The sequence below is a fragment of the Phalangium opilio genome, unplaced genomic scaffold, assembly GCF_054372755.1.
Source record: "Phalangium opilio isolate 3A_F unplaced genomic scaffold, DU_Popi_V2 ptg000031l_1, whole genome shotgun sequence".
Classification (NCBI taxonomy): Eukaryota; Metazoa; Arthropoda; class Arachnida; order Opiliones; family Phalangiidae; genus Phalangium; species Phalangium opilio.
Window position 1 is genome coordinate 14200458 of NW_028324158.1, and position 21541 is coordinate 14221998.

A 21541-nucleotide genomic window follows, 5' to 3' on the forward strand; every position below is an offset into this window, starting at 1 on the left:
CGTTAAAACCGTTTTACATTGAAAATATACACTACCCCTACCTTGACTATGGTAGGAATTGAACTCAGGGGGAAATAAAGAATGCATTATTTTTTTTATTCTAAGTTTTTCCCAGAGTCACGGCAAACAGATTTCAAATTCAATTATGATGGTACAAGTATTTTTTTTTGTGTTCCCAAATTTTATTATTACGATTCCCCCTATATCTACATGTATATAAAAAAACGTTTCAAGTCGTTATACACGCATGGTTTAAGACGTTCTTTTTACGTTTCAAGAATGCAAATTCGATGTTACGGGTCAAACACTACATTGTTTTAAAATAAACTTCTTGCATTTGATTAAAATTCCTTCATTGGGAGGAACAAAATTGCATTTGGTTAAAAAAAACTTAACTAATTCTAAATCATTCCTTAGATAGTTTGTGGTTTGTCGAGGAAAACCTTAACTATAACACCCTACAGTTCAATTCAATTCAGTTCAAAGGGCGATTTAAAATAATAAACCACTTGCATTAGATTAAAATTCCTTCATTCGTTGTAACAACATTAAATCATTCCTTGGTTGGAAGGTTTGTCGAGGATAACCTTAACTACAACCCCCCTATAGTTCAATTCAAGTCAGTTCAAAGGGTGATTTATAACGCTTACCTATCTCCATCGATTGTACATCTTTTTCGCTCCAATTTCGTGACACTCTTCGTTCTTTTCAACGGATTGTTTTTGAAGGATCTTTTTGAAAAGAAATTCTGTAAAATAAAAGTAAAAAATATATAATTAAATTAAATTATTTCCAACTAACTAACTAATTAATTAATTATTAAGATTTGGGTCTAAATTAATTAAAAGCGTTGAAACTGAATCTTAATCATGCAGGCGCTGTAACGATAATTAAAATTTACAAAACGCGAGGCAACATCGCGTAATTAGAACAATAACCTTAGTCAAAAACACGTGAAATGAAAAAAAAAATTATTCAAATCAAATCTACCGACAGATAATTAAATTACTAACTAAGATAGCACACGTAACTCTTTAAATTTTTATCAGACTTTGCAACTAAGGTAGGCTTGATTATAGCTTCCATTGTTTCGTTACACTTTCGCTAAATTCCAGTTTTCTTTGTAAATGTAATAAAAAAACATTCCCCAAAACAAAAGTTGGAAGTTTCAATTCTCGAAAATAATTTTGTAAAATTTGTCTTTTAAAAGACAATAGAAGATACTTAATAATAACACGTCATAGACAAAGACAATGACAAAAGTCGAAACCTAGTTCCGTTTACATTAAAATTTACATCCGGTATCTATGAATTCACGTAAAATCTTTTAATGTACATGTTTTTTCCAGAGAGCCTAAAGCTTAGAAGTCTATAATATAAACACTTAATTTTTAATGCTTATTTGTGTGTCAATCCCGGATGGTTGTTTATCCTAAAGATCATTAAGGAATTAATTAACACCGTGGAGGAGGTAATGAGGTCATTAAAAGGTCAAAACGTATATACCCATAATACCTCGCGCCAAAAAGGGAGCCCCTAAGCTAAAAATTCTATTAATTATAGAAACGATTTGGCGGGAATTACTTATTTCAGAAAAGTTATTCATGCCTTACTAATATCACTTAGGAAAAATAATTAGGTATGGCTATAATTACTAAATCAATATATTTGAAGTTAATTGATATTAGGAAATTATTATTTTTTATCTAGGCGTTATTTCCTAGGCCTTGGTGATTAACTCATTCAGTAAAGTAGATGTTTAATTATAAATTATAATTTTTAATTATTTTAGTGGGAGAAACAAGTATAAACGAAACTTCTAACACCAATATCAAAGTTGAACTATGGTTGAACTTATTAGCGTGGGTTGTAAATGTAAAATGAAGGTCTATGATTGGTCCCCGTTTACGAAGCTTACATAATTAAACTTAACATTCTTATTTTATGGTTATGGATGCCAGATAAAAAATTACCCATTTTTTTAAGGTCGTTAGATATAGTTTTTGAAAAAGTGCATGCAGAGAGAAGATTGGAGAAACCAGTCTTGGTAAGTTGGAATAAAGCTAGCTGTCCCTGTCAGCTGTAAAAAAGGCCTAGATCTCGAAATGTTTATGGGAGTTCGGTGAAATCATTAAACGCAGAACTTTTTATTTAGGGTAGATAGATTTCTTTAAATATAAAAACTTTTTGGGGTCAACCCTGATTTTTTAAATTAGCACGACTGCTATTATGAAATATCGGATATACTTATGTATTACGGTTACAACTTTATCTGATTCCGAAGTAACTCAATTCCAAACTAAAATTGATCATTAAATTTAAAAATAGAACCAAACTTACCCTCTCTATCACAGTTCCCAAGTCTAACTAAATATTTATTTAAGTCATACTTTGATCTACCCATCTGCTAACCCTAATTTACCATCTCAACACCGTTATTTTTAAATTTCACTAAACCTAATCAAATATTACACTTCTACTTAAGCCTAATTTAACCCTTAAACTGACTGCATTTGATTATATCTGCTAAGCCTAACCATCTTTAAATAAAACACTAAGTACATTAACCTTGCGTAAGACATTTCACGTGCAATTTTCACGTGAAGCAATTTTCACGTGAAACAATCGTCACTGTATTCAAATAAGGCAACATTTCTACTTAAAATTAATGGTTTTATCGCAAAGTGTGGGAGTCTTTCTTGAATTCTAACCGCATCTTATTCATAAACATATGATAATTACTAAAAGATAAAACCCAATAGAGACGTAGGAGTATCTCTCTAATAAACAAACAAATTTAAACTGCAGAAGGGTGTTGTTGCGATGCGATTACGACATTTCCAAATAAAGACCCTGCAAAAACGGATGTTTCCTAAAACTGCTGGAAGTTGCTATAGGATATCCGATATAAGAATTTAGAAAATATAATATTTATATATATTTTTTATAAAATTGAATTTTAAATTATTTTAATTTTAATTCTAGTTAATTAATTTTGTAATAGCTTGCTTTCGTGTAAAATTTAATATAATATTCAAGGTAATACATCTTATCATATAATCGAATCGAACCAAAAATGGCTATTATCTCAAACGATTTAAAAAGTACCGGCTTCAAAATTCGTAATCTGTTAATTATATATTTAATCAATTTTTGGTGATTAACACGAGAAGCCATAATCGACCAATCACGTTTTAATTTCATAATCAGAGCCATATACTCTTTTTTTTTAATAATTAAAACTGTAAATTAGAAAATATTACACCTAAAATAGCGCATCGTTTAAAATTAAAATGGAGCTGAGATTAGGTATTTAAATTAGTAACCCAAATCATTAAGGGAAAACCAGGCAAATTTCTAAAAGACCATGCAAGCGTCTTAAACATTTCTATTTTAAGCTTTTGCAGATTCTCTAATTACTAATTACAAAAGCTAGTATATGCAGAGGGGAAGGATATTAATGAATAGAAAATGGTGTAATTTATTTAAATGTTAGACACCTTGCGGAAGTAAAAATTAACAAATACCGCTCGCTATCTTAAGCAGACCATTGTCTGTTTAAAATCCCTTAAGGCGAAAAGTATAGCGTAAGTATCTTTGTGTTGGAAAAATTTTAATTTTTATTTTTATTTTGAAGAATCAACAATTTTTCTTTTCAAGAAAATTTATATTACGTTGCCTAAGTTAAAAACTTCTTTCTAGGCAAAATTATTATTACTTCTTATGATTTTGTTGACCTATTACGAAGCCTTTTTGTATATTTTAAAATTGATGTTAAATAGGCGTGTCTATTGCAAAACTTTAACAAAAATTATGAATTTTCTCCTTTTGTTAATAAATGCAAGTAAGGTTTTCACAAAACGCATTTAAAATATAAAATTTCAGTCACTACAGAGCTAACCTACTTCTATTTTAAAATATAATAAAAATTACGATGAACATAATTAACATTTCGGAAAATCATTAAACTAATGTCAAATCCCTAACAATATATTAAACTTCTATACCAAATTTCACATTAAAACTAATTATAATTACCTTGGTAAATCTCTTTTTACCACTTTTCCTTCTTGGACTGCCTCTTTCAACCCACAATGTCACAACCATATTTTTTTTGAAATAAGTTAATTAAATCCACACATTTAAAAACCAAAAATTAAATTAACATTAAAAAACACGACCGAGAGCGCGAAAACTTCACGACCGGGCGATATTAAAACTTGTAAAAAAATAATTCAGCAGACGATAGCTGGAAAAATGGATAAAAACAAAACGAGAAAACGGGAAAACTCGCGCGTAGTTCTCGCTTCAACCAATCAGAGAGGAGATATTCCGGGGGTGGATGAAAAATATTCATCAACGTAAGTAGTTGGATTATCACGTGACGTAATATCGAGATTATTTTTAACATAAAGCGATAAAAAACGGGGATGCATATGGATTAAAAACGGAATGAAATAATTTCGCGAGAAATTAGATAAGCGTAAAAAGCCGGTTATAGTCTGGGCTAGTTGCTCCAATGGTTGTAACGATTTATATTATGTTAAATTAACGGATTTAAAGAACACACAATTGAGGATAATCTAGGAATAGATATTGAACACAAAAGTTCGCCGAATTCTCACATAAACCGACCGGGCGACGATGTTTTTCGACTCTTTCAACCGAAAACCCAACAAATTCTCTTTGAGGTTTTTGAGGAATAATTTGTAAAGTTTCTGGCAGCTACTTATTTTCAAGTTTTGAGCATCTTCCCAAACCCAAAGTGGTAATAACTGAAGAAATAATAAAAAAAAAACAAACTACCCCCTCTTTGGAATGAAGGTCGCTAGTAATACTAGTACAAAACTAGCTGCCATGAATATGACGTAACCTTACCCCTTTAGACACAGCCCTAAAATTTAAAGGGATGGTGAATGATTACAGGGTCTCGCACTAAATTTTTTTTTTCAAAATTTATACTTCTTTTTTTTTAAAAGTGGATTATCTCGAGTCCTAATTAACATAGCGACATTTAATTAGTACCGTTTGATAGAGAACAATTTGGGCTATTACGAACTGATGGGATTTCCATGGAAGTGCTGTTATTTTAAAAGTTATGACGTTTCAAAGTTAGGGGTAAAAATTGACTTAGTCTTAAAAGTCCATTTTTTCAAGTTCTAATTAATGTAGGGCCATAAAATTAGTACCTATGGATAGCGAACAATATGGGCTATAACATACTAAAATGATTTCACTGACACTGGTTCCAATCGGAAGTTAAACTGTCTTCAACTTGGAATAGGGGTTCAGGTTAAAATTTAATATGATCCTGACTAATACATTCCACTATCCCTTTAGAAAAAAATCCAAACATTCATAAGATCGCACCCTGAAGAAGTATACGTTCCAAATACTCAACAGAAAAAAACTGGCTTGGGGGAAACGAAATAACAGATATCCCCTTGCAAGTTAACTTATAAAAAAGTCCCTTTGATGACGATAAGAAAACCGAAACTAGTTTTCTTCTTTCTTAAAAACTTCTCCCCTTTTATACTGTATAAGACAAGAATCTGTCCGTTACATTCCTCAAGCAACGGTTAAAATATATTTCTTTTTTCTTAATTCAAAACAAGATGAAATTTTAAGGCCTTAAGCCTAACCATCATTTTTACAAATTCACAAAGAAAGATGTTACGAGTGTTTATAACGCGCGAAACTGGTTTGCGGTACGGGGATTTTCAAGACATATTTTCCATACCCATACCCATAATCCCTTGGGAGAAATACAGAAATTATCCGGGTTTGTATTTAATTTTTTTAATATTATTATTATTTAAATGTGTTATAAAATAAAGGTGCATTAATTTGTAAATCCGTTACTTTGGAAGGGGGGGGAATTAAGATTTAGTTTATCAAGATATAGATGTATTTGAACCTAAAATATTAATTAAAACTTCAGATTATAGATCTTACTTCATTATTATTAATAAAGTTCTGAAATCAGATAAATTTAAAATCAAGATGAAACATATTATATTTCGTTGTTGAATTGAGACCGACAAAAAGGAAATACTCAGTTTTTCTGGGGGGAAATATGGGTCGAATTTGGTGGTATTTAGAAATCCGGGCTACTATAGGGTGGTTGGTTTTTTAAGAGGACATGGTGCCATTATCGAAGGTGGACCATCTTAACCGCATTGCACCCTCATTTCAACTTCAAGCGCCTCCTAAACAGCGTGTAACCGGTCTCAAAACGCGCCTAACCTTAAGCTACAAACTCCCACGATAATACCAATACATTGTCATTAACAATATATACCCCCTAAAACGCGGACGGTTAGTTCAAAGTAATTAGCGCGACAAGAAAATTAACCTTAACTATACTTAATTTATTTTCCAGACTTAAGATTTTTTTGAGCAATTATGGTTAATAGCGTTTAGTTAAGTCATGTTACAAGGACTTACTATTGGGTGCTGTTACTCTATCCTAAATGGTTTCCACGATATCATAACTAAATCTAAGGAATTAAAGTTAATTTCAACATTAACCGAGTTGGTCTAAATTTTTTATATCCAAATTTTCTTTGCGGGTCATAATTTCATTCCCTGACATTTTTCAAGAATTTTCCTGACCCTTGTCAACCGTGATTAAAATCTCAGTTCAAGAAAGAACAAAATGAATTGCAAATTATAACCTATAGGTCCATTTATAATTTTTTTATGATTCCGACAATTATTATTTTTAACGAGAAAAAATCAAAGTAACCCATATCCAGTATTTCTGCAGTTAGAGTTCATTAAAACTGAAATAACCAGTTTTGTCCTTCCAAAAGAGGTACAATTAAGCGTTCATTTTATTCTTTTTTAATCGCCGGTCCCGTTAAATTAATCCTAATTAAACAATAATGAAATACATTTCCTTATTATTAAAAAAAAGAAATCTATACTAATTATTAACCTTCCGAGTGGAAATAAACAACACTTTATAGTTCGATATTCATTTAAGAAATAAATAAATTCATTTTAAACTTAAATATTAAATTAAAATTCAGTTAATTTCCAACAAAATAAGGCACGCGTATATTAATTCAAATTCAAAATTAAGCCTAAATAAATTGACCTTAAAATAAAATAATAAATAAATAGGAAACAGGCGTTTTGTCTTACTTCCGGAAAAATTTAGCGTAAAAAACGGAAGCGGAAATCTAGCGTTGTCCTTACACTGTCTAAAAATGTATAAGAAAAAATATTTCTAGAAAGATTTTTACCACCCAGCCAGAACTCGGGACATTACGTAGATAAAGCCAATCCTAATATTGTAACGAAGACATATCCCTGGTACGTGATGGGAAACCAAAAGAAAAAAAAAACTGCTCAGTTAGCACTTCCTTTTTGCCAAATTCTCACACGTTCACGGGATAAAAAACAAGAAACTACAAGGAAAAATACTTCCTGACAAACCCACCTTACTTGCCAGTAAAGACAACCTTCCCTACTACCATTCTACAACCTTACCAACACTGCCAAGTATCCCTGTACTAAACGCAATTGGATTAGATTTAAAGGAAACATAAAACACCTACATATATAAGGCAATTTGTACATGTACTTAAAGCGCCATTTTAAGGGTGTTATACCGCCTTTAATTTTCTTAAAAAACAGTCTACCACGTATGAAGAGGACCCGATGATACCGATGTTATATAAGTAATTAAACTGGTTTATCAAAACTGATGTCTTTGATATCGTAAATACTATACGACGTACGCCTTTGGGTTCGGGATTTTATAAGTACTTATTGGATTTGGAAAATTTTTTGAAGAAACTGGTATCATTTCATTTAATTTTTTTAAACCAATTATGAATAAAATTTCAAATCCCGAGGTTAAACCAGATTAAAGCAGACTTCCTAAACCTTAATTACGTATTTTCAGAATCGAGCCTACGTGACCCGGCATTGATAATGAATTTAATTACCAATAAATCGAAAAAAAAGTTAAAAATCTTATCAAACAGAACTGATTACGAAAAATTTCAAACGTGCCGAAACAACTGTCTGAATAATCGATTATCGAATATGATGTCGCGATTGCATTCTTATAATGCTGCACATTTCCACTGGAATTCAATATAAATTATTACCCTTTCAAGCTTACAAGCTAACGTTATTGGTAACGACATAACCATACTTTTAGGGTTAGCGTCGACAATTTATGGGTCTAAAAATGTCGTCCAAAAATATGGAGGCCGACACAGCGGGATCTAATGGTTGGTAGTACGTAACTACCCATAAGACATCGCGGTGCCTTGTAAGTTGTCACCTAATCCATATATAACCAACAACTGTACGAATAAAAACATCACAGAGGGTAGAGGCAAAAGAACATTTATTAAGATTGACAAAGATGAAGATAGAAAATATACTTGGCAAAGGCACAGATCACGTCATGGTTCAAGACTATAATTTTAGATAATGCCTCGTTGTTAGACGACAGGAAAGCAATCTGAATTTATCACACGATATTGGATGATATGATATGTTAAGAGTTGATTAAAGAACTAACTGGAGGATACCGAGTGACACCAGGAGACCAGGCTACTTGGTGCTACACTTTGACCTCCTGCAGTGTAAATAGTATCAATCCCTTTCGTCTAAAAACTATAAATATCTATGTGGGTGACCCTTGTGGGCGGGGCATTCTAGAACAAACAGTACCGATTGGTTTAGGGTTATCTATCTATACACCTAGCCACCCAAAACAAATAAATGTGCCCATAAATTCGTAGCTCATTTGAAAAATTGCATATAATAATTATTGGGTCCGATATCAAGGGCGTATTACCTTAAACCAACTTCACCTGTCACCATTAACAAACCCTTTGAACCCTTATCTTATACTCATCCCCAAGAGACATTCTCGCAATGCTCAGATAGATAAAGAAGGGGGTTTATACCCCATCATAGGGGTTGGGGGGGGTTTTAATGATAAAATTCGGCCTAGTTTCGGTCCAACATCAATGTAATAAACTACCCAAGAGGGCCAGGATAGAAATACGGTATGTGGTATACGCCAACGTTGAATTTTACCATAGATTTATACAGAATTAGTCAAAGAAACTCTGTACCGAATATAAAATACCGTACAATAATATTCCTAGCTTGAAGAATGATTCGGTAATAATTCTAGACTGTTGAAAAAAAATGAAGTTAGAAATGAGATGACAGGCCCAGTTCTTAAGGGGGGGTTCCCAAGATTATGTAAAAAAAATATTATTAAAGGTATCTTATGAATAAGGATAAATTGTCTGTCTGTAACATTCATTCATTTGAGTTAAAATCTTGTCTATTTCTGGAATGGAATGGAAATTCTCTTCCTTGGCTATGGCTATATTTCTCAATATTGCAAACTGCTCTTGAATAAAATGGTAAAATCGATCCTTGCATAAAATTCGGGGGTTCCAGCCCCCCCCCCCCCAACCAAAAAAGAAGAAGAAAAAGGTATCGATTTGAAATACATCACACCTTTACTTTTCATAGGCAACCAAAAAATGCAACTGAAACTATACCTAACCTAACACGGATGGTTTTCCGTTAAAGTTGCATCATTTTTGATAAGCAAAGGTAGAAGGTATTAAATGGGGGGGGGGGCTACCCCTGGCTTTGTATTCACTGTCAATTCAAATTGTCCCTCAAGATATTTAGTCCGTGGGCGTTTGAAGAGAACGTATCAAAAAAATAGTTCAATTTTATTCAAGTTATAAAATGAACTTTTTCGCTTAGAAAAATTCGATTAGGCCTTCTTTTATATAAATATATAGAGTATATATGTATATGAAAAAGTTAAAAATTTAAACTTTAGATCTAGATGATCGTCTAAATTCAACAAAAGAGGTTTGAATTTCCCTGAAGAAACGATGGAAATCTCTTTATTATATCCGAGTCAATCTTTCAACGTCAAAAAATGCCTTCAATAGCCAATCTTTTTTTTTTCAACAATTCTTTCCCAAATTCCATCTAACGATCCAGAAAGTTTAGGCTTTTTGAAGTTTTTTTCTTTTTCAAACCCGAAGCACCTAGAGCTGATATCAAGTCGTAGAATATGGAATCTCACTTTATATCAAAATATGATACGGGTTTATCCTAAGTTTATAAGATATGTTCCTACCATAAGTATGACACTTCGTAATGCTAGAGACAGCTCGAGATAACTAGTTCGAGAATTGAAGTCCTACATTCGGTGGATAATTTTGCAGGACTTCCAACTAGTTCCTATTTAGTCTGCATTACTAAGCCCCCTTTGACAGCAGCGCCTCACCAGGCGTATGTCCGCTTAACCTTGAATCTATGACCTACTCCAATCACTTCATAACAAGCTCCAGTTTCTAAGTTAGCAGTGACAAACTTATGGAAGGAACACATATTATAAACTTATGATTTTATATAGTTTCAAATATAAAATATAGGGGGCGATACCTGACGAGGGATATATAGCTATATAATATATGAGAAAAAAATATACGGGGATATTGTATATTGAAAAACCGGTTCAAAGATGATTTAGCGACATTATTTCCCTACGTTTCTTCCCACCCCTCAGGATTTGTGTCCGAAATCCCTAATAGCCGGATTCAGTAGACAAAATTTAACCTAGATACACAAATCTGGTCACCTAAAAATCCCTTAAAAACCAGGCTCAATCGGTATCATTACTGGCGGCAATAATACATACAGAAGTTGGGGTTGGCTTTTTCACAGATATTCCTGATAAAAAACAGGCAGGGCTACTTAGGAATGTATTTTGGCCTCGATAAGCCCTTAACGATGTTGGACTTGGGATAGAGAGAGAGACCCGTTAAGTTTTTCCGTTTATAGACTATATTAGACACGAAAGGGTTACGCGTTTCTTTGGTCATACGTTCCTAATGAACTTTTAGCCTTACAGAAGCCGTCAGTGTATTTTAGCTCGGAAATTCCATTGGAAAGATCTATTAGCTAGTTGGCCGAGATCCAAAACAGTGGAAAGGCGGAAAGGACGCCTTCGACTTATAGCTCTTTACTACCTAAAACATCATTCTATACTTTTTGGACTCGCCACCCCAACCCAAACTTTTCCTTTTAGAAAATTCCAATCGATTGCTTTGCAGAAAGAGAATTCTCTTTAATAGATGAAATGGTTGACCCCTTAACAATCTAAGGGTTCAACTTTGTTTCGTCGTAAAGTTTAATTAAAATACAATGCAAAACATGGAACACCATTCATACAGGTACTTAACTACACCATCTACTAAATTGGGTAAAAGAAACTTTGTGACAGAAATGAGGAAATATTCTGGGGCGCGTTCCTCAACTATTAATAAAGAATGAAAGACATTTTATTTGTTGAAGTTACAAAGAAAGGTTGTATCGTTACGCGATAAAGATTAAACTATTACCTAACCTTTCAGGGTTGGAAAAAAGCCGGATTTTTTGGAAAAAAGCCAGGCCAGTGGTTTTTATTGGTTAAAACCGGCTTTTATTGGTTATAACCGGCTAAAATAAAAACAACCGATTTTTCTTATGTGATGCACTTTTTCGAAGTGAGAAATTGTCTGCTACAAACTTCTGAGATTATTTTTGAAGTTTCTACTTAGCGTTAGACTATTACTTCACAAGTTTACATAGGAATATCAGATTAAATTCATTAAAATAATGAAATAAAGATGCCAAAAACTACTTCAAGCGGAAGGAAAGAAGATCCTATTTGGAGTGAAGTTTTAAGGATTGGATCATCCTCATCGACATCAACTAAGGTTAAATGTAAATACTGTTCATGTGAAGTAAAACGTGACCAAGTAAGATCAGGGGGACGGGGGGTCAGAAAATGCAATTTTTTGCGTGACGTAGTTTATGGACGGTCCCTTAGTGCAAGACCAGAACGTATTAAAGCACATTTGTTGAAATGTCCCAAGAAATATATTGTACCGAAACAAATTTCAAGCAACATTTTAGACTCGCCTAATGATGGGGTCACACTTGATAATCTTGACATTGATTCAACGCAATCACAGTCCATGAATAAATGCTTTTTTTTAATAAAATATTTTTTTTTTAAAAAAAGCCAAAAAAGCCGGATTTTTTCAGACGGTTATAACCGGTTAAAACCACCTGGTTAAAACCGGTATGGTTGGTTCAGTGCCAACCCTGTAACCTTTGCCCTTGCTCTAAACTTAAGTTGAAAATCATACACCCAAGAAGTCCCAAACCCCCAAAAAATTAAGGTGATTCACTCGGGACCCATTTCACTTCCAAAGAGCTCCGTGCCAAGTCCCCCAATCTTAGAAGATATCTTTGGATAGAATGTAACAGTGCGGACAAGTATTGCCAGACATTTGTGACGTGTGTTATCTACAACAGATACTGAAAATCTTGTAGAATCCTGTTCCATTCAGTTCCAAACCCGCATGCAGCAGGAGATGCTGTACTAACAAACTATACTGGCAACCATGAAGCGCATGCGGTTACAGTTAAGAAACGGGGGCTGGTAATTTCTCTGGCCCCTTTAAAGCATACCATAAGGGTCTCTTTCAAACAACGAATTGTATGATTTCATCCCCTGCCTTTATCTTCATTGTCTTCAAATGACTAAACATTTGAAGACAATGAAAATAAATGTTTTGTTTTTCCAATCCTATTTTTTCTCATAGAACCTACAAAAAAAAACCTATTCAACCTCGAGAATGAAATTCAATTTAACCAAAGAAAGCTATTCTACCAAATCCCTAATTCCCATTGGGTACTGAAATTTTAAACTGTTCAAAACAAAAAAAAACCAAAAAAACCTCTAGAAAGAAAGAAACCACATCGTCGTTGGTGGTCCAACAATCGTATAATGTTGGTCCTCTTTTGACTACCATGAACCCGATTAACGGTATGATATTTGGGAAAAAAGGGGCCTAGACTCGAGTTGAATTTCGTTACGGTTATCTTTTGGGGTACGGGGAACAACGTTGGAGAAAGAGTACGCTACTAACAACATCGAAAAGGGGTCAAAGGTTACGTAACGTCAAGGGATTAAAGATAAATGGTTTCACGTTTCCGCTTCTGAAACAACACGTCAAAGTGTAGGTTATAACTCGATGTAAGATACTTTAAATTTAAAGTGTCTATGATATGTTTCGTAAATACATCTTTAGGGATACTTAATTCCAAGTGTCTGTGACACGATTTTACTTACAACCTATTTATATCTACCTCAAAACTAACAATGAATGAATTGTTGTAGAACTTCTAGATCCGGTCTGTCCCATGAAAGCATGCGTGAATGGAGGGTCAGTTGGTTCCTCCCAACCATTTGTTAAAGAAATGCAACGTCTAACTAAATCAGTTTATACATAATTTCCTAGCTTCACCCGGATCTAGCTATAGGTAGACATCTGCGGGAGATGCTTTAAGAATATATCTTCAGGAAAGATTTTGGTTTTGGTTCCGAAACCAATTTGAAATTAATTTGTACCGCCCGAACAATTTAATACCATTCAGTGAATCAACGCTTTTTTTCAGTCCTCTACCAGATTCGAGATAAAAAAAAATGTACTTACCACAAACCTAGATGGTGTAGAACTTTCCATGACCCTTGACCCCAATATTGGGGTTGTAGGGGCGCTACCTCTGCGTTCTGAACATGCTTTTTCGTACGAGGATTCTACAGAGAGAAAAAAATACAAGAAAAAATTAAACAATTTATAAATGAACAAATAAATACGTAAAAACAAACTTCCTAGTAATTATTTTTAATCCCGAATAAAAAATTAAATAAATTAGGGTTAAGAAAATTTTCGTTTAGTTTTGTTTGATTCCTTTGGGGCCCAACGGCGAGGAAACGTCTTTCAAATTAGATACGGTGTATAAGAAGCCGACCCCCTTCCTTCCTTCCTAGACTCTAGTCCTTTTTTTATGCCCAATTAATATTAGTTTATCGAATAAACGAAAAAGAAAAAAAAACTAGAGAAGGAAAAGAGGAAACGATTAAAAAGGTTCATCTTCTAACATCCACCCCCGCAAACAATGTAAGTTTGCACTGAAGAAAACCCTAAGGCGTAAAGATACACTAATAAAGAAATAAAGAAAGTAGTTCCTGCCTTGTTCGTACATACAGACAAGAGAGGAAGAGATGAACTCTCTCTTAAACTCTAAGAAAACGTTACGCCAGACGTAAGATGGGATATAGTAAGTTTCTAAACACTGCACAGTTGCAATTACAATTACGATTGCGGAAACTAGTGCAACTTCAAGTGACCTTTGCCCCCTTGAACTTAGTACGAAATATTCACGCTTAAGAAACGTGAACTTTCTTACAGTGACTTACAAGCATTTTATTAACATATAAACGGGAAAACTTCATCATAAAATGTCATCAGGGGACTTGAACTATATAGACTATAGAGTCAAGATACGAAAGGATGGACGGACAAAGCAATCAACTAATGAAAAAAACTTTTGTCTAAGGAGAAAAAAAATATAGATATAAAAAAATGATGAAAAATTGTCCCAACCCCTAGCGGTTTAAAGAGAAAGGCAAGCTATACTATAGAAAAGCGTGCCGACAGAAAACTGCGTTTCAAACTTCTTCGGCCATCTTTTCTTCAAAAAATCGAAACCCTGCATGTATGTCATCGGAATTTCCCCATCCCAAGTTTCATTTTTTTTTAAAAATAAATATGAATGGCTTCTGGCATTATTTAAAAGAAGTATAGACCATATTTCGTCTATTTAATTCACAAATAGACCAGAATATGGGGATAATAGGCCAAATTTTAAGGTATAGGTTATGCAACGCGTTCTACTGTTACAGATAATTAAGGAAATACGTATGGTGGTACACGTAAATATTAAATATAAAGAAACTTATTGTTATACTTTCGGTTAACTCCTTATAAAGTCAAGCGCTTGGAAAAATTTGTTAATGATACCGCTAAGTGTTTTTTGGTGAACTCTTAAACGAGTTGGAGCAAGCAATACATAACTAAACATTAATTTCGCATTAGCATTTAAGTACTTAGATTTAAGTTTCTAAGCTCCTATACAGTGTAATATTACAAAAGTACCGCTTTGTAACTCTGTATCAGAAGAAATGACCTCGCAAAATTTCCGTAAAAACACGAATGAATTTTAAAATTTTACCTTATTCATTTCATGTTATTAAGAATGCGCCATAAGTTTATAAGATATGTTCCATAAGTATACTTCGTAATGCTAGAGACTTACTGAAAGCTAGTTCAAGAACTTATGGGAACATAACTTATGTATTAATTAATATGAAATGAAAAAATACAGAAATATCAAGTGTGTTATTAAAGGTAAATATTATTATTTACACAAAGACCTTGGAAGTTAAAATAAAATCTTACCTAGAAATTTATTTCGTAATATTATCTAATCTCTACCTTTGAAAAACTACACCTCATAGTAAAGCACTTGGATAAGTATCTTAAAACAGCATCGAATTTCTCACGTACTAGCAAAGGATAAAATTTTATCTTCAAATATAATCATAAATTACATATATATCTAGGAAGAGTTAATAATTGTAATTAATTCACGCTCCAAGAGAGCCGGGAAATAGAGAAAAAGTCACTTGAAAAAAATTTTTATCATTTTTTTTATTATTGACGAGTTTTTAAATTAACTATAAAAAGTTCAATGTTCGGTGGATTCGATCGGATCGGAAAAAACTTGAATATCAAGAAAAAATTATCGATTTTCCATTTCAATATAAAATAAATATTATTTATAGATTAAATAATAAATTTTTCATGGTTTGAGGTTTCTAGAAATGAAAAAACAAATTTGCCCGCATGAAACAAACCAAGATATTTCAACGTTGAATTTTCTAAAACCTTAATTTTAGTCCCAAATATTTCAGGTTTTAATGAGCAATTTATTATTATTATTATATTTCTTAATTAAAATAAAAAACAAAATTAATTTTCAATGAATTGAATTAAATAAGTTCCATAAATTATATTTGAGGAACTTAAAATTGAATATTCATGTTTTTAAAAAATGTGGTACCCGGAGAGAGTTAGCTAAATTTATGTTAAAAATATATGTTAAGTCCGTTTTAATAATGACAAACATCTGCTTATATATAATTCTTTTTTTTCTTTTTTTTTTTTGGTTAACATACGTCTGCGAGAGACGCTGGCACTAAACTTTCCCATACATGATGATGTCGGCAAAATCAGACGTAATATCCCACCCCCATAGGGGTCTCCGTGTCTCCCATAGGAGGCCCTTACCAAGGGGTACCCTACTATCATAGCTTACAATATATTTCCCCATTTAATTTATATTAAAACTATCCGACACCTCAACGGTATACAAAATTACAAACATCAACTTAACTTTGTAGTAGATACTTAGGCTTTACTTAACCATAGTTTTAGTTTAATAACGCTGCAAAGTTAGGTTGATAAAATTCAAAATAAATTACAACGCCTCTAAGGGTTATCAGTATCGAAGACAGCTTTCGAAAATTAAACCAAACCAAGTCTTAGCTAATAAATATTTTCATTTATAATCTGATATAACTGATATAATAAATCAGAACTTAGATTGTGTCAAACTAGGGAGTTCAAAGGCGGTTATGATTAATTATTTTAAAACGAAATAAACATATATAATAAGTATTAAATTTAACAGGAAATTAAAGAATTCGATTAGGCTTAACCCATAAGTACTAATTATTAATGGAGGGTCGTTGGAATGGAATTCAAGCGGGAGCTATAACAGGAAATCCACAAATAAAAAAATTACCATATAGAAAACCCCCTGTATCTAAAATATTTCTCATATTTCACCCCCCTAATTAAATAAATACCGGTTTTTTTGGAGGTTTTTTTTTTACTGTCAAGCATGGGTGAAGAATATAATTTGATAAGCAGATGGGTTCTTTTCCCTATGGGATGAAATTAACATTATCTTTAACATTAATTTTGTCTGATGAGTAAAAACAGAAACACCGCATTGCATGCACGATGCATAATTAAATTTTACTACGCGCTATTTAACTTTGTTTATCTTTATTAAATGCTTTAGTTTATTTAAAGTGATAAGGGAGTAATAACACTTGCAATTTTCGAGATGCTTTAATAAATATAATTGCTCTTTGCTCAAAATAACTTAATTAAACTAAGATCTAACTAAAATTAAACTCATTATCATCAAACGCTACGTGAAAGAGTACACACAATTTTAAACTCCATTTAACCCTAATTAATTTAAACTAATTATCCAAGTGGAATGGAATAAATTACTAAAGTAAATTTTCAATTACCTTAGCGGTAAATTTATCACCTAATTAAATTAACTATTTTACATAGACATCAAATTAAAATTAAACTGCCGATAGAGTGTAGCATAAACTCGTAAATTATAAAAGCAATCAACTTCATCCAATTAAAATAAATAAATAAATATATAATAGAATGCATCCCAAAATTTTAATTAATAACTCATTATCATGATAATAAAAATAATTAACAAAGAAACCGGAGGTCATTAGAACCACGCGATGAAAACCAAAATTCCCAGCATATAATATTTCATAAAATACAAATTAATTTATCTCTATACCTTGCAGTACTTGTTCCATGGAAATAATGAATCCAATCTATTTGTAACTTTAGTTCCAAGTGTAACCAACAAAGACACAGTTACAAACACACAGAAAATAACGGAGTCACCGAACGGATGGCAAGTACAAACTCAACGGACAGAACAGAGAGAAATGAAGTACAAGATCTCTTACGAATACAAAATTAAACAACCGTGTACCGGACTTGGTTCCGAATGAAATGAACACCGACTTGACCACATCCGGAAATGGCGCAACGAAACCCTTGATCAGGTCAGGGGAATTCATTAAAGGGGGGGGGGGGAATGAAACTTGATTTAGGCAAACAAATCCTTTGGTGTGTGAATTACTAAGTATTAGATTGGGGAAGCAAAAAACCACCATCGTCTTCAAGGATGGCTTCATTTCAATTGACGAGTTTGCTTAAGTTTAAAGAGATAGTAACGTTTAAAAAAAGTTAATTGATTTTTATGTTACTACCCCTTTAATTCGGGAAAATACTCCAGAAAGGTCGCGGTTTTACTTTTTAGTTGAAGAAAATTGATTTTTCATAGGTTTTATTTGTAAACTACAGAAACCCCGTAGAGATCAAAGTATTCCGATGCATATATATTCAAATACTTGAACCGTTTTTCCCACGGAAGACCGCCCGGACCCCTCTGAGTCTGAAGTCAGCAGACCCCCAACGAATGAAAAGCGTGACCAAATGGGTAAGCGTCCCAATTTCCGTTGCAATACGACAAATTTTACAGTAGCTGTACACTTCTTCGTCAAAAGAAGTTTGGTTTGGCATTGGCAAATCGTTACGAGAGAGAGATCTCACGCGGCGGCGAAACAATTAGCCTTATTCCTGATCAGCGCCACTAGGGTAGTGGCGAATTTTCGAACTACTAACTGACCATAGCCAATCAGAGGGCGCCAAAAACGGAAAGAAATTCTTTTTTACATTTCTGCTTTTTTTTACGAGTTAGCGGGCAAAAATCGTCGGTAAACGAGTTTTACGCGTGATTATTTCGTCCTAGAAGAGAAAACATCTTTGAAATGTCTGCTTTAAGGTATTTTTCACGATTAAAAACGATTTCAAATGACTGAAAATAAACTTTCGCCTTTAAAAACAGGAAAAAAGCAAGTTAACACGTTAAGCCTTGGCTCAATATTGACAGTTGAGTTGCTGACAGTGTAGTATATTGCCACAGTTTGGAGAAATTGCATTATATAATGTACAATTCGTAAGATTTAGTTTAAATATAATAGTTGTAACTCAAGATTAGTCAAAATTTCCAAGATTAACAACCGTTGTGTCATAGAAGTCTTTAGAAACAGTCAAAGTTACCTTTCTTACCACGCCTACCCTCGAGATAAAGTTATGAGACAGAAATGGTTAGGCGCTATAGCAGCTGGGGTAGGAACTAAACCACTAGACCTGAATAGTTCACGAATTTGCTCCAAACACTTTCTACAGACAGACTAGTTTCCAACTATTGGTTCTCAATGTAAACGTCTCAAGCCATTCGCGATTCCATCAATATTTGAAAATACAAAAGTTTTGGATGCAATGCCGCATTCCCCTACTCGTAGCCAAACGGTTCCTAAAGAAGCATTTGGACATATGAGTCCAAAAGATAGAACGCAGTTGTTGGAAGAAATGGGAGCATTACATGTTGATCCAGAGGAACTTAATCAATTGCGTACCTATCCTAATCATCCTGAAGAACCACTACCAACTCCGGAAGTTCAACCCCAAGTTGGTGCAGCTGTTATTTGAGAGTGTCATAATCAAAACCAAGTAGTGGAATATCATTGAAATCCACTTATACACCATATACACCACGTAAACAAAAACTCCTAAGAAATGAATTTGAGTTATTGTTATTGCGTAGTAAAGAGAAGTTTACAGTAACAAAGTTTATTAATAGTGATAAATCAGTAAAATACTACACGGGATTTCGTTCTTATGAAGCGTTTTGGTCATTTATTTAATTTATATTTAATGTACAAAATAATGTCAAAACAGAGCACCCATATGTTAAACCTTTAAATATGTTGACAAAAGTTGATATAAACAGTCATTAAAGAAGTATTTTATAACCAGAAAAGATTTATTTTGTTCATAGGATCAATATATCAAAAATTCGCGCTGGAATATTTCAAATGCTCCTAGCTTCTCAATATCTACATTGCAACTGTAGATAGTGAATCCAACTTGACTGTCAAGAGTTTGAATTAGCTTGACGTGTTGTAATTGTCTCCGACTTAAAAGATATAACAAACACATAACACCAACCATCACTTAGAGGTTGTGGAAGGCTTATTAAATAATTCTATTGCAAAATAGGGTAAGAGAGTCATAAAATATTTGCTGGTAAGTGTAAGCGGGATCGTGTTTCACTATTTCTAAATCATTGAACAATGGAGGCTCGTCAGTTCTTGGTTTGTTCATATGCCACATTTGAAGGCGGGTTGTACAAACACCTCGTAGAGGTAATGTTTCTTCTCCTGCCCTTACGCAGTTCAATAACTGATAAAGTAACGCGATAGAATGTTTACAATCACCATTGGTTCCGGCTGGGCATGAGCATGATATCCATTTGAGTCTATTGGGCTCTTCATCAATAACGAAACAACTAAATAAGTTATAAGAAGTTGGTCTTCTATCAGCATCACAAGTTGCACGGAAGTAAAGCAAGTTTCCTAAATCAGAAAATCGTGTTATATACATTATTCATAATTTTGGGGCTAAATATTTTCAGGCTAGAAGGGTTCATATCATTGGCGCTAGAAGGGTTCATATCATTGGCACAAGGTTACATGTAGAAGAAAAGTGCAGACTACTTTTTCCTCGGAGTAGCCTGGTCTCCTGTAAATGGTATGAACCCTCCTAGCCTGAAAACAATGTATATAAACAAGCATGTGTATGTATTATTTATGGTAAATTACTTCACATTTTATTTTATATACAAACCTTGAAGATTTGATTCAATGCCTAAAATCTTGTCCTCTTTATAAAGCATGAACCCTTGCTTTTGCTCACGCTTTGCTGTAGCATGAGTTTCCGCTATACCATCAGACAAGTCGGTCAGCTCTAATTTTTTACCCCAACCATTCTTAGGCGTTACTCGGCCTTGAAGTCTAAGCAAACCTAATTAAAAAACTGCATAATCAATTGACCAATTACCTTTTAGGCGTATTTATTGCCCTACCTTCTTTTGACATATTTGGATTAACCGCCATTACATCAATACATGCTTGACATAACCATTCATCTTGCATTAAATTAAGTCGTACTTCTTCCTCTAAATTTACGCATTTTGGATGATACCATTCCAAGCACGTCCCACATTGTAACATCTTTTGCGTAACGTCCTTTGGTTGCTTACATATACAGAATAAGCGCCTCGAAGATTCTTCAGCGAAACACGTTGAAGCAACAAGTCCACTTCGCTTCTTAGGCCTCACACTCTCTTCGGCGTTTCTTTTTGACATTTCTTAACTAAATTTGAGGATTAAATTTCACCGTCTTGTTTGAATGAGAAAAAATACGAGCTTTCTTTTACTTTCTCTGCTCAACCACTTCTCGAAACCATTATAGTATTCTAATGTCCATGGTCGAAACTGTGACAACTCAACTGTCAATATTGAGCCAAGGCTTAACGTGTTAACTTGCTTTTTTCCTGTTTTTAAAGGCGAAAGTTTATTTTCAGTCATTTGAAATCGTTTTTAATCGTGAAAAATACCTTAAAGCAGACATTTCAAAGATGTTTTCTCTTCTAGGACGAAATAATCACGCGTAAAACTCGTTTACCGACGATTTTTGCCCGCTAACTCGTAAAAAAAAGCAGAAATGTAAAAAAGAATTTCTTTCCGTTTTTGGCGCCCTCTGATTGGCTATGGTCAGTTAGTAGTTCGAAAATTCGCCACTACCCTAGTGGCGCTGATCAGGAATAA

At 33.3% G+C, this 21541-nt stretch overlaps 2 protein-coding genes and 1 long non-coding RNA gene across 17 annotated transcripts in view; 1 reads left to right on the forward strand and 2 right to left on the reverse strand.

The window, feature by feature from the left end:
- raskol (Ras GTPase-activating protein raskol) overlaps positions 1 to 21541 on the reverse strand; it is an 89620-nt gene that overhangs the window by 12168 nt on the left and 55911 nt on the right. For all 11 annotated transcript variants that reach the window (XM_089870580.1, XM_089870581.1, XM_089870582.1 and 8 more), the window contains 2 exons: positions 13560 to 13663; positions 651 to 748 (listed from right to left, as the gene is read on the reverse strand). In XM_089870580.1, coding sequence (XP_089726706.1) covers positions 651 to 748; positions 13560 to 13663 — 202 coding nt within the window. The remainder of the gene's footprint in view (positions 1 to 650; positions 749 to 13559; positions 13664 to 21541) is intronic.
- LOC149690852 (uncharacterized) lies at positions 18434 to 19692 on the forward strand. 5 transcript variants are annotated; one of them, XR_016383805.1, is made up of 3 exons: positions 18434 to 18651; positions 18715 to 18825; positions 18904 to 19692. It is a non-coding gene; the product is annotated as an uncharacterized LOC149690852 (long non-coding RNA). The 5 variants fall into 5 exon arrangements; XR_016383806.1 differs by having other exon boundaries at positions 18907 to 19692; XR_016383804.1 differs by having other exon boundaries at positions 18437 to 18651; positions 18715 to 19692.
- LOC149690853 (uncharacterized) lies at positions 19541 to 21530 on the reverse strand. Its single transcript, XM_089870736.1, has 5 exons — positions 21331 to 21530; positions 21151 to 21267; positions 20797 to 21086; positions 20559 to 20735; positions 19541 to 20287 (listed from the first exon to the last, which is right to left on the reverse strand). Exons 3-5 carry the CDS (start codon positions 21077 to 21079, stop codon positions 19908 to 19910), a joined length of 840 nt encoding a protein of 279 aa, XP_089726862.1. The 5' UTR covers positions 21080 to 21086; positions 21151 to 21267; positions 21331 to 21530; the 3' UTR covers positions 19541 to 19907.